The 14,134-nt window shown below is 45.7% G+C and overlaps 1 protein-coding gene across 1 annotated transcript; it reads right to left on the bottom strand.

The window, feature by feature from the left end:
• Positions 1 to 949: 949 nt before the first annotated feature.
• Positions 950 to 5,411, bottom strand: LOC132835064 (protein FAM241B-like). The gene is made up of 2 exons (XM_060854329.1): positions 5,068 to 5,411; positions 950 to 1,339 (listed from the first exon to the last, which is right to left on the bottom strand). Exons 1-2 carry the CDS (start codon positions 5,164 to 5,166, stop codon positions 1,094 to 1,096), a joined length of 345 nt encoding a protein of 114 aa, XP_060710312.1. The 5' UTR covers positions 5,167 to 5,411; the 3' UTR covers positions 950 to 1,093.
• Positions 5,412 to 14,134: the final 8,723 nt, after the last annotated feature.

Raw genomic sequence — 14,134 nt, 5'->3', positions numbered from 1 at the left:
ATAGGTGAGGGAGGGGCTTTGGAAATTGTACTTAGAAACATTGTAAGAAAATTAGATTATTGTTGAGGGAGGCCGGGGTGACATACTTGAAATGAAAGAAAATGGGGCAAGAGTTAGGGGATGAGAGAAAGAGGGAATTAAAACTGACCACAGTGAAAATGGGTGAATTTTTATCTAGTTAATTCTTGGGAAATTCATCAACTTTTCATTGCCAGAAAAATGACTCTTGTTCCATGAGGACGTTTGATGCAAGTCCAAAGATTCACTTTTGATACACTAACTTTGTTACCACCAATCATCCTGCTGCATTTCAATGGATTTTATCCAGGGTTTCCCTCAGCCGGATTTTGAACATTCAGCTGTGACACCTGTTGGGAATTCTAAGCTTCGGAACAATGAAATGATGTGGTGGTGCGCTGGGTGGGAAACAATGTGAGAACCTTTCCAATAAATTAGTCAGAATTCAACATGTTGGTATGGGACTGGAGCAATTTATAGGTCAGACTGGAATTTAAAAAAAAAACGTATTTTTTCAGGAATGTTGCTGGCTCGCTTGGACATTTTACCCATCCCTAATTGCCCCTTGAGAAGGTGGTGGTGGTGGAATACCTTCTTGAACCATTGTAGCCACACTGATGTTAGGGAGGAATTTAACTCAGCTTCATGGACTGGTGATATAGCTTCACATCGAGGTGGTGTGGAGCTTGGAGAGGAGAATTTGCAGTTGATGTTAAAGATGTCAGATTTACTTCCCTGCAGGACATGAATGAACTTGATAACACCACAACCACCACGACACCAGCTTCTATTTTTCTGACTGGTGAACTCAGCAAATGACAGATTCAACTATAATATTGCAATTAAAGCAATAGTAACAAGGAATAATGTTTTTCCTAAAGTTCACATTTATGAAAGAGTTGTTTTAAGAAAAATTCGACGGAAATTGACGTTTAAACAATCCTCATCTTTTTTTATATATAGTCAATTGTAAATATTCTCAGATCACCAGTTTGATAAGTAGGAGGAAAATAAAATAAAAATTCACGTAGACTTGTACAGAGTCAGATAAAACCACTCTCCGTAACTAACTGAGTTACCGTTGAGTAAATCGAGAAAAGAGGTAAAGCCCACCAATCAGGAGAAGACCACGCATTCCGAACATCATTAGCAACAGGATCAAGAGGACAGAGATGAGTGGCTCAATGACTTGATTCCCCAGATTCCAACGTGGAAATCCCATGTTAATCAATCGTTGGTTCAGATTGGCAAACAGCGAGTGACCTTGATTGGCTTGTCCCTGATAAAAGTGGTTTGCACTCTCAGAGTTATGGATAAAACCCTGGAATGAAGAAATAGGTTAACAAGAGTTTTTTTTAAAATCATTTTTCCAGTGCCATTTAATACTTTTATAAAATAAATTAGTTGTCAGGATTTATAACTGAACTCTAGCTGCCCTCAGTGACCGTGTGTAGCTATGACTGTGTGTAATAAAGTTGGAGTAGGTCTGGAGTCACATACAGGCCCAGATTGGGTAAGGACACTAGATATCCTTCTCTACAGAACAGCTGGACATTTTTGACACTTCTTACAGTTTTGTGGAGCAGCAGTAGATTTTTAAACTAGGCGCACAGATTAGAAATTACAGGTCCCATTTAAGACAGAGATGAGCAGGACTTCCTTCCCGTGGAGGATGCTGACTGTGTGAAATTCTCTTCCCAAGGGCTCTGGAGGACGGCTCATAGGAGATGTTGAAGACTGTGTTAGACAGAGTTTTGATCATGGAGAGAGACAAGGTGGGGGCTGAAAGGAAAATGGTGCTGAGCCCACAACCAAATCAGACATGATCTACTTCTACTCCTTGTGTTAATGTATTTTTAAATATTAAATTAAATATTGAATACTGTAGGCTAGATTATAGAGAGCATTCAAAAGGGGCGGCACAGTGGCTCAGTGGTTAGCCCTGCTGCCTCACAACACCAGGGCCCTGGGTTCAGTTCCACCCTCAGGGGACTGTCTGACATTTGCACATTCTTCCTGTGTCCACGTGGGTTTCCTCCAGGTGCTCCACTTTCCTTCTAGAGTCCAAAGATGTGCAGGTTAGGTGGATTAGCCAGGCTAAATTGTACGTAGTGTCTAGGGATGGGCGGGCTAAGTGGATTAGCCATGGGAAATACAGCGTTAGAGAGATGGGGTGGGTCTGGGTGGGATACTCTTTGGAGGGCCAGTGTGGATTCGATGGGCTGAATAGCCTATTTCCATACTGTCAAGAGTTTTGTTTATAGAGAAGTGAAGCCTGGGGCTGTTTAATCATGATCTTATTGAACTGTGGGTCAGGTCTGATGGGCTGAATGCCTACTCCTGCTCCTGTTTCTAATGTTTTTATGTGAAATAATCTGTGTCCCAGTGCTTATTTCTTATATACACACCCCAGTACTCTTTTAATAAACTAAATTTGATCAAATCAAACTAAATTAACTTAAGATAATACACAGGTCAGTGTAAATAACTGATCAATGCCCAACACCTATTCACCTTTGACTTTAAATAACTGAAGACATTTAACAGTCATCAATAGAAGCTCATAGATACTGATGGCTGGGATGTGGAATGTGCTGCATTGAAAACATTTTGACTTGTAACAAATAAACTGCATTGAAGGACAACAGGGAAGGGTCAAGTAGTGGAAGGAACTGATTTGACTAATTCACCAAAGAGCCAGCACAAATGGAATGGACCAAATGGCCTCCATCTGTTTTGCTCCATTCTGTAGTGGAGCAACGTGACTGGGATTGGGTCCGGTCCCACCTCAGCACCCTCAGAGCCAGCCTCTCCATGGAGAGGGAGCTGACTGACAGGTCCAGCCTAGCCTGACCCCAAAGGGAGCTGGACTGTCCCTGAGGTGGGAAACTTCCAAAAGAGCAACCACGGTCCTGGCCCTGGGCTTGGGAAGGGAGCACAGCAAGATCCCAGCAGGCTCACAAAGGACAATGTGTCTAAAGTCAAGGACAACCAATGGGACTTCGCCCAACATGAGCTCTGAGCTGTGGAATGTGGACAGGCAGCAAGTGTCAAAATTCTCAACTCCCCAGGAATTTGCAAAAAAACTTCCCAGGAAACCACTCCACTTTACCACCTCAGCCCCTGCACCTGCTCCCGACCACTCCCTCTCCTGGGGTGAGGTCTGTATGTGTAGTCATTGGTTGGGAGAGTGTGTGTGTGTGTGTGTGTGTGTGTGTGTGTGTGGGGGGGGGGGGGGGGGGAGACTGGTGGGTTGTGTGGGTGGGGTGGGGGGGTTGTGAACATGGGGATAGGGACGTGTGTGTGGAATGTGTATGTGTGTGTCGGGGATAGGGTGGGGGTGTGTTTGTGTGAGTGTGTGCGTGTGAGTGTGAATGTGGTGGTGTGTGGGTGGGGTGTGTGTTTGTGGGAAGGGATGTATGCATAGGGGTGTGGATGGAGTGTGTGGGTGGGCTGTGTGTGGGTGGGTGTGTGTGGATGTGGGTATATGTGGGGGTTGTGGGTGTGTGTGTGTGTGTGTTTGGGGTTAGGTGTATGTGTGTGGGTGTGTGTGTGGTGTGTGTGTTGATGTGTATGGGGGGTGTGTGGGGGGGGATGTGAGTGTGTGTAGGGAGTGTTTGTGTATTTGGGGGGTGTATGTGTGTGTGTTTTGGTGTGTGCATGTGTGTGAGTGTGCGTGTGTGTGTGTGGGTGTATATGTGTGTGCGTGTTGGTGTGTGTGTGTGTGGGTGTGTGAGTGTTGGTGTGTCTGTGTGGGAGTATATGCGTATGTGTGTGTTGGTTTGTGGTTGTGTGTGTAAGTGTGTGTGCACGCATTGGTGTGTGTGCGAGGTGTATGTGTGGGGCGTGTGTGGGGTGTGTATGGGGCGTGTGTTTGTGTGGATGCGTGTTTGTGTAGGTGCGTGTTTGTGTGGGTGCGGTGTGTATGTATGTGTGTGTGTATGGGGGTATGTATGTGAGTGTGTGTGTATGTTTTGTGGGGGTGTATGTATGTGTATGGGGGGGTGTGTTCGGGTGTGTGTGGGAGTGTATGTGTGCATTTGTGTGTGGGAGTTTATGTGTGTTTTGGGGTGTGTGGGAGTCTGTGTGGGGGTGGGTGTATGTGCATGTGTGGGTGCATGTGTGTGTGGAGATGAGTGTGTGTTGGTGTGTGTGTGGGTGTGTGTGTTTGTGTGGCGATGTATGTGTATGTAGAGGTGTGGGTGTGTGGAGGTGTGGGTGGGGGTTGTGGAGGTGTGGGTGGAAGTTGTGGGCGTGTGGGGGATGTGTGTGTGGGGAGATGTGTGTGTGGGGGGATGTGTGTGTGTGGGGGGATGTGTGTGTGTGGGGGGGATGTGTGTGTGTGGGGGGGATGTGTGTGTGGGGGGGAATGTGTGTGAGGTGTGTGTGGATGTGTGTGTGTGAATGTGTGTGTGGGAGTGTGGGTGGGGTGTGTTGAGTTGTGGGGATGTGCGTTTGGGAATGTATGTGGGGTGTGGGTGTGTGTGAGGTGGGTGTGTGTGGGTGTGAGGTGGGTGTGTGTGGGTGTGAGTGTGGGTGTGTGTGTGTTTGTGTGGGGATGCATGTGTGTGGAGGTGTGGGTGGGGGTTGTGGATGTGTGGGTGTGTGGGGTGTGTATGTGTGGGGGATGTGTGTGTGGGGGGATGTGTGTGAGGTGTGTGTGTGTGTATGTGTGGGTGTGGGGGTGTGTGTGGTGTGTGTGTGTGGGGGGTGTGTTGGGGTGTGGGGATGTGTGTATGGGTGTGTGTGGGGGGTGTGGGTGTGTGTGAGGTGGGTGTGTGGGGGTGTGGGTGTCTGTGTGTTTGTGTGTGGGTGTTTGTGTCTGTGTGTGTGTGTGTCTGTGTGTGGGTGTGTCTGTGTGTTTGTGTGTGGGTGTTTGTGTCTGTGTGTGGGTGTGTCTGTGTGTGTGTCTGTGTGTGGGTGTTTCTGTGGGTCTGTGTGTCTGTGTGGTGTGTGTTGGGGTGTGGGGATGTGTGTATGGGTGTGTGTGTAGTGTGTGGGTGTGTGTGTGGGTGTTTGTGTGTGTGTGTGAGAGGGGGTGACCCCTACCTGCCGGGGTCTGTTCAGATCCTCCCGTCTCTGCGGTGTGTTCCGGACTCTGGGGTCATCGTTCTGCACGATCTCTCCGTTGGCGAGAATGCGAACCATTTTCCTCAATCCGCAGTTCCCAGCTCAAAGCCACTCAGACACTCAGGAAAGGGGGGCTGGGGGGATTGTACAGGGTCTGCAGACTGGCTCCCAGCCCCAAAGCCAGGGCCGGTGATAACTTCCCCACCGTCAGGCCACTCTGTGTCCCTGGGCCATGCACCCTCTTGTTCCCCACCCTCTCTCTCTCTCTCTGTGTACACTGAGGAGGAAATGACAGTCAGCAGTGTTACAGCAAATCAACTCCTGTCCTTTCCCTCCCATAACCCGCTCCGCAACTGCGATGCTGCTAAATGTGACCGCCCTGCGGGAATACAGCCTTGTCCTCCCCCACCCCCTCATCGCAGTCCCAGATCTCTCACCCCACCCTCTCCCAGTTTGGCCCCGACCTTGTTATTCAACTTCCATCCACAGTTTAAACATTTTAAAATCAAAGATACAATCCCAGTAACACTTCCTCAGGCAGTGTGTACAGTACATGGTAGGTGCTGGGTTACATTGTACTGTGGGTGGGTGGGAAAGAGATACAGAGCTCTGAGAAACAGACCCAACTAATCCACTCCAACCAAGCTCCCCAAAATAACCAGTCCCACATCGCTCTGAACCTTTCCTATTCATAGTTAAAAATCACACAACACCAGGTTATGGTCCAACAGGTTTAATTGGAAGTACACTAGCTGCCCCTTCATCAGGTAATTGTGGAGGGCTCGATCGTAACAGAATTTATAGCAAAAATTTGCAGTGTGATGTAACTAAATTATATATTGAAAAGTTGATTGTCTGTTAAGCCTTTCATCTGTTAGAATACAGTGATAGTTTCACTTCTTTCATGTGTAAATCACAAAACCCTTTTTTAAAAAAAAGTTGCATTCTTGGGTTAGCTGTTAACAATGGTGATAGCTAGACAATATGTTGAAAGCGTTAGCCCCCTGTGTTCTCTGTCTATGACCTGATGTTTAGAGTGATTCTAATTTTGGGCGGCACGGTGGTACAGTGGTTAGCACTGCTGCCTCACAGCGCCAGCGACCCGGGTTCAATTCCCGACTCAGGCGACTGACTGTGTGGAGTTTGCACATTCTCCCCGTGTCTGCCTGGGTTTCTTCCGGGTGCTCCGGTTTCCTCCCACAGTCCAAAGATGTGCAGGTCATGTGAATTGGTCAGGTGAATTGGCCATGCTAAATTGCCTGTAGTGTTAGGTAAGGGGTAAATGTATGGGTGGGTTGCACTTCGGCGGGTCGGTGTGGACTTGTTGGGCCGAAGGGCCTGTTTCCACACTGTAAGTAATCTAATCTAATCTAAAAAGTGAGATAACAGAGTTTTACGTAAATTCATGCAGTTTTTGAGCTCAGAGTTCTACAAGAATGTATGCAGTTTTTCAGCAAAGTGCAATTAACTCTGAAAGTACAAATTCACCACAAAATATATGTGTGCATGTGGGTCTTTGTCTGTGTGTCTGTCTAGGGTGGGGGTTGTGTGAGAAAGTGTGTGTGTGTGTAGTGAGTGCAGAGTGTCTTAAGTCTGTGAGGGGGTGCATGTGTGAGTGTGGGAGTGTGTGTGTCTATACAGGTGTGTGTGGGTGTCTGTGTGCACATCTGTGTGTACCTGTGTCCGTGTAGGAATATCTGTGTATGTGTGTGTAGTGCAATGGTGATCACCTGTAATGTGACATGAACCCAAGGTCCCGGTTGTGGCTCTCCCTATGGGTACCAAACTTAGCTATCAGCCTCTGCTCGGCCACTTTTCGCTGCTGCCTGTCCCGAAGTCCACCTTGGAGGATGGTCACCCGAAAGTCCAAGGCTGAATGTCCTGGACCACTGAAGTGTTCCCCAACTGGGAGGGAACCCTCCTGTCTGTTGATTGTTGTGCGGTGCCCATTCATCCATTGTTGTAGCCTTTGCTCGGTTTCCCCAATGTACCATGCCTCCGGGCATCCTTGCCTGCAACGTATAAGATAGACAACGTTGGCTGAGTCACATGTACAAGGTGGGAGGTGTTCCCACACGTGGGAACTATTACTCTGTATCCTGGAGCTCACTCCCAAACCACGTTTCAGAGCCACCTACACCAATGGACAGCAGCAGTTCATGGAGGCAGCTCACCCCCTCTCCCCACCGCCCCTCAACGGCAACTTCTCAAGGGCAACTAGGGACAGGCAATAAATACGACCTCGCCAGTAATGTTCATATCCCAGGATTGAAAAGGATTACACGGTCCTACCAGCTATCAAGATTATTTGTCCTTTGGATGTGGGTGTTATTAGATGGCTAATCACTCACTACTCATCCTTAGCTGCTCTTGAGAAAGGGTTGATGAGCTGTTTAATTAAACCTCTAATCTGTGGGTTGTATCGACTCCCCTTGTACTTAAGGGAGGGAATCCCATGATTTTGACCCAACCACAATGAAGGACCAGCAAAATATTTCCTGGTCGGGAAATTGCCCATAGTGTCGAGGGATGTGCTGGTGGGGTTGATAGCCATGGGATATACAGGCTATTGGGGTAGGGGTGGCTTTGGGTGGGCTACTCTTCAGAGGGTCATGTGGACTCAATTGGCCGAATGGCCTGCTTCCACACTGTAGGGATTCTGTATATACTCCCCAAGCCACAACAATTTGCTTAACTCTCAACCACCATCTGGGCAATTACAGCTGGACAACAAATGCTGGCCTAGCCAGCAACATCAACATACCATGAACAAACATAAAAACAGAATTCCCCTGATTTTTCTCTGTGGTTTAATACAACTGGGCAGCTTGCTTAGCCATTTCAGTGGGCAAGTACTGATGGTTTGGAGTTTGATAGATGTCAGACCTGGGTAAGGATGGCTGATTGAAAAGTGTCTTTAATGTAGAAAGACATCTGGAGGTGCTTTTAATGGGGACAGTAGTGAGGAGGAAGGAAGGCAACTCCCTAGGAAGGTGCAGACAGGTAAATGATGCTCCGACGCCAGCAGAGACAGTCACTCGGCAGGTTCATGACCTCTGACCCCTTCAATCCTGGTCTGAGCTCCAACAGTCAACGCACACCCTCTGAGACACCAGGAATTTGATTTGGACACAGTATGGGAAAGGGGAATCTGAAGCTTTGGGATTTCTGCTGGAAAACCAACACTCCAAAATTAAAGCAAAAAGTGAATTGACGCCAGCAACCTGCTCTCAAAATGAATTCCCATAGCGCCTGTCTCAATAAGTTTTTTTTTAAAAAAGCAAATTCATTATTTCTGAGCAGTATTCATTGTAAGAGATGTGGCAGTTGAATTCTGCATGGCAAGATGCCACAAAGCCATTAGATCTGTTACCTTTAAAAAACAACAAAAAGACAGATATTGCTGGAAAAGATCAGCATCTGTGGTTGGAAATCAGAGTTAATATTTTGGGTCGAGTGACTCATCCTCAGCACTCCAGGATTCCGCAGATCCAATATCTTCTGTGTTGCCTCAATTAAACATAAAAACTTAGAAAATAGGAGCAGGAGTAATCCATCCAGCCCTCTGAGCCAGCTCTGCCATTCAATAGGATCATGGCTAATCATCTAACTCTGTCCTCTGTTCCCTCTTTCTCCCCATACCCTTTAATTTCTTGACCCCTAAGAACTATACCTAACCACTTTTTGAAAACATTAAATGTTTTGGCTTCACCCGCTTTCTGTGGCAGAGAATTCCACAGGCTCCCCACCCTCTGAGTAAAAACAAAGTTCTCCCCATCTCTGCCCTACGTGACCTACCTGGTCTCCTTAGACTGCGAAGTGAGCATCACTGAAAGAGAATCACAATCTGCTCCTGACAACTGAAATAAAAAAGAAAATTCGAAGTGAGCTTATTTGGGACAGAAACTGGGATGCTTTGTTGCTGATTTGTAGCCTCATGTTTTATGTAGTGACGGTTGCTGTGCCCACACTGTCACTTTGTTGAAGTGACATTATCTGACTGTAACACTATATAAAAGGGAACAGCTCTCGACCTCACTGAGTGAAGACCTCAAACGTGCAGGAGACGAGCAGCTCCTTTTGTCTGCTCCTGAATTCTGGTCACTTTGTTCACCCTTTAGTTGTGCTTTTTTTTTAAAACGATAAAAAATATTTTCTCTGCTTTTTGTCTGCTGATGGATGATGGGGTGGCTTTTATATGCAAACTAATTTGGAGACAAACTCAGTGAATGAGCTATTGGAAAGGAGCTTTCAGCTCTAATTGAATTTCTTCACTTGTTAGTTTGCAATGAAAATGTCATATATATCGGTGACTCTATTCAGACCGAATTAGATCTCGTTAGAAAGAAATAGTTTCTTTGGCCAGGCATTAAACTTCTTGGAGTTGGCCGTGTAACTATGGAGGGCAGCTGGAGACAGCTCCTCGACACACATGTGCTTCAGTTTGTCGAGCTGTATAGACTTGTGAATTCCTATTCAGTGTGGCCTCCCCTCGGTGTCACTGGGGGTTAAGTCTGGGCCTACTCCTGGGCAGCCATGCTGAAAATTTAGAGTGACACTTGAACAGGAGGCAGCCGAGTCCCTGAGTTGTACACGAGCTTTATTGTTGCACATTTCCATTTTCCTGAGCCCCACAGATCCGGTTTGTCACGATGTGGCCAAGACACCTTTTCTGCGATAAGGGTTTATTCAGCTCGAGCTGCAGCAACGATCTACAAATGTGATTAGCTTCGTATGAATGGAACCCTCCTGCATCGATTTCCACTCAGTGCCACAACACATCGCCCCAAAGCCCCCTCCACTCACTCGGAATGGGGAAGGTCTCAGGATAAAGATCAGGCAAGATCCCATCAAATCACAGCATGCAGCAGAGTTAACACTTTAAACAGCTCGTGATGCCCAATGAATCAATATTTACTTTTGGAATCTGAAACATTTGTAACAATTCAACCAATTTTCTGAAAGCCAGCATGTAGGAAATGATCACTGAAAAGACAAATGAATGCCTCTATCTGTATGTTCTCCACTCCAACCTTATTCAATTAGGCAAGTGATTGTCTGCTGACCCCTTAAATTATTACAACAGGTGGATTAAGTGGTTCGGAATAAGCATAGCATACTTGTGTTTCCGAGCTGAGGCACAGAGTTTAGGAGCAGGAAGGTGATGCTAGAACTGTAACAAAACATTGGTTAGGCCCCAGGTAGTAAATTGTGTGCAATTCTGGAATTCATATTATAGAAGGGATGTGATAGCATTAGAGAGAGTACAGAGGAGATTCGCCAGGATGTGGCCTTGGCTGGAGAATTTCTGTTATGAACAGAGCCCAGAAAGACTGGGTAGAGGAGATTGAGTGAGGACATGATTAAGATTGGTAAAATTGTGAGGTATATAGGTGAGGGAAGGGAGGAAGGAACCTTTCTCCTTGATGGAGGGTTCAGTGACCAGAGGACATAGATTCAAGGTAAAGGGGAGGTGGTTTTGGGGGGATGTGAGGAAAAGTTTTTTCACCCAGAGGGTGGGAATCCGGAACTCACTCCCTGTGAGAGTGGGAGAGGTTGAAAGCCTCAGAACATTGAAGAAATATTTAGATGCGTACTTGCAAAGCATACAAGGCATTGAGCCAAGTGTTGGAAAATGGGATTAGGATAGTGAGGTGATTGTTTTTGAACGATGGGCTGAAGGGTCTTTTTATGTGCGCTAAACCACTGTGATGAGATGACTGTTTTTATTAGAGAGTGCCTTTCTTGATGTAGTCATGATTTGGAGATGCTGGTGTTGGACTGGGGTGTACAAAGTTAAAAATCACACCTGTTGGACTATAACCTGGTGTTGTGTGATTTTTAAACTTTCTTGGTGTAGGTTATCCCAAAATATTTGCAGCCAACGAAATACATTTGAAGCATACTCACTGTTGTAATGTAGGAACCCTGGCAGCCATTTTGTGCACAGCAAGCTCCCACAAACATCGTCGTAGCAACGATCGGATAAATACTGGCTACTACACCAGGATGATCTCCTCTTGTTTTGAAGGAGTGCCCTAGGTTTTTTTTAACATCTGTTTAAAAGGACAGATGGAGTCACACCTACAAGACAGCACATGTGAAGCTCTTCCTTAATCCACACTTTGATTTCGTCCTTCGTTTTAATTCATAACGAGGAGCACTTTTCATTTCCAGATAATGGATAGAAGAATATTGAAAACAGTTATAGTTTTCAAAATTGTAGTGGGAAAGTGATGACAAAATTCAACAATAAATTACAAAGGACAGGCTTTGAGCTGTTTTGGGAGACTCTGAAATAGCTCAGCACCACCCCTACCTGATAGGAATAGGTATCTAAGTATGATGGGGGAGATGTGGTGTAGGGAAAGTTTAACTATAGGTTTAATTGATGGGACTGGCAGGAGCTGGAAGCTTTTCTGTTGAAAATGACTGCCACCTGGTGGTCTGTGAGTGGTTCCAGCCTGCTCTGAACTGAGAGATAGTGCATGAACGGTTGCTCAAGGAGACTGGAGCCTAATCCCTGGCTTGGAAAGTTACGTTAGTGAAGCACATCTTATTCAGAGAAGCCCCATTGAAAATGACCAGGTTCAATGTGAAATATTGTCCCTAATGCTAATTGTAATCGGCAGGTGGAGCTAATATTCATAATTTGAAAGAGAACCAGCAATTGTTGCAAAAACTCAGGAGGGTTTGGCAACATGAGATTAGATTAGATTAGATTCCCTACAGTGTGGAAACAGGCCCTTCAGCCCAACAAGTCCACACCGATCTTCCTAAGAATTACCCACACAGACCCATTTCCTTCTGACTAATGCACCAACACTACAGGCAATTCAGCATGGCCAATTCACCTGACCTTTGGACCTTGGGGGAAACTAGAATATCTGGAGGAAACCCCCACAGACATGAAGAACATGTGCAAACTCCACAATGACAGTCACCCAAGGCTGGAATCGAACTGGATCCCTTGCTCTATGAGGCAGCAGTGCTAACCACTGAGCCATCGTGCCACCCCAACTGTGGAGATAAAGCTGAGTTAACGTTTCAGGTTGAGTGAACGGTCTTCATCACTAGCAGAGACAAAAATAACTGAAGATGCTGCCTGGCTTGCTGTGTTCTTCCAGCCTCCTGCTTGTCTACCTTCATCGTTTTAAAATCTTTTCTAATTATTAATAAAGTGTCATCATTCAATAATGGAGTAGTATTCTCTGGTGCTTATCTTGTGGAATGGTCAATAGATTTGTTGTCACATTTTCTGCACATGCTGCTTTATTTCCTGTAACACTTACCCTGTCACACTCAATAAAAACAGCCAGTTAATCACTTGTTAGTAACACTGGAGGGAGTACAGGGGAGAGTTGCCACGATGCTGTCTAAGCTGGAGAGCTTCAGTTATGAAGTGAGATTGGACAGACTGAGGTTGGAGCAGAGCAGATTGAGAGGGAGATGATTGAGATGTATGACACAGTGATTCGCACCGCTCCACCACAGCACCAGGGACCCGGGTTTGACTCGAGCCTAGGGGGACCGTCTGTGTGGAGGTTGCACATTCTCCCAGAGTCTGTATGGGTTTCCTTTATGTGTTCTGGTTTCCTCCCATAGTCCAAAAATGTGCAGATTAGATGGGTTAGCGTTGCTAAATATGGAGTTACTAAATACAGACATACAGGAAGAGTGTAGGAGGCCTGGGTCTGGGAAGGATGCTGTTTGGAAGGTTGGTCCAGACTTGATGGGCTGAATGGCCTCTTCCTGCATAAGTTGACCTTTCCCCCTGCTGGGGAGAAGCCAATGTCTGGGGGAATAGATTTAAAACAAGGGGAAGAAGGTTCAGATGGATGTGAGGAAAAACATTTTTTTCACTCAGCGATTGATGGGAATTTGGAACTCACTGCCTGTTGGGATGATAGAAGAAAAAATCTTCATAACATTTAAGGAGTATTTGGAGATGCGCATGCAATGTCAAGGCATATAAATCGATGGGTCAAGTGCTGGAAAATGGAATTAAGTTTGTTCATTATTTTTGACCAGCACAGGTCTGATGGGCTGAAAGATCTCTTTCAGTGCTGTAGATCGCTCTGCCTCTATGTTACAGTATGCTGTCCCTCATAACTCAGTGTGGGAGGCACCTCAAGGAACACAGGGAAATATTGGTGTCTGCAGCTTCTCACTGACAGGTACATGAGATGTATTGTTTTGCAGCCTGTGCGTGTTGTGGGGTCACATGAGATTCTTTGTGTAAAATCTCAGTTGTCTCACAGTGTGATAGGTACAATGCACCATTTCCTGCAGCTCTCCCTGAGAGAATGGGTTGATTTATATTAACTCAGAACCCTTACTCTCTCCTCAGAAGGCTGTGGAGATAAATCCAATTCTACAGGTTTGAGCAGAATGTTCTGGCTCACAGTCCAGAACTGGACTAAGGGATTGCTATCCTTTGGATAAGATATTAAACATACCTATATGTAGCTGAGGCACTGTTTCAAAAAACAGTCCTCCCCAGTTTCCCAAGCAACATTAACCCCACCCACACTCACAGCTGAAAACGTTTTCAACCCAATAAGGAAACTAAAACTAATTAATCACATAGCAGAGTTTTAGCTGTTAGCAATTTTATATGCAGGAGATTGCGCGTAAATTGTCATGGATAGAATTTTTGCATTTTCTTATTATCCATCATCAAACCAGTTTGTACATGAGGTGTGTTTATTGTGATCCCGTTAAAGTCATTTGCTCCAATCTAAAGTACCTCAGCAGCAAGCTTTATTGTTAGTTTAAAATAAACGTTATTCATTATGCATTGTCATGTCTTTCCACTGTTGTATTTTTAAATCTTACAGGTATATAGTCTTCATTTTCACTTACAAATGATGGAGAATTTTGATGAACTTTGCAATGACCTGGAGTTCTGGCATTTTTGCCAAATCATCTCGTTTCAACATTCTGCGAACAGTCAGCAATTCTAAGCTGTTCCTCAGCAGAATGGGAGGAATATGGGGTAGGTCATTTAGGACTGAGATGAATAAAATGTCTTTACCCAATGAGT

The sequence above is a fragment of the Hemiscyllium ocellatum genome, chromosome 43 (assembly GCF_020745735.1).
Source record: "Hemiscyllium ocellatum isolate sHemOce1 chromosome 43, sHemOce1.pat.X.cur, whole genome shotgun sequence".
Classification (NCBI taxonomy): Eukaryota; Metazoa; Chordata; class Chondrichthyes; order Orectolobiformes; family Hemiscylliidae; genus Hemiscyllium; species Hemiscyllium ocellatum.
Note: the sequence above shows the minus strand (reverse complement) of the source record. Positions and strands in the feature narration are given on the sequence as shown.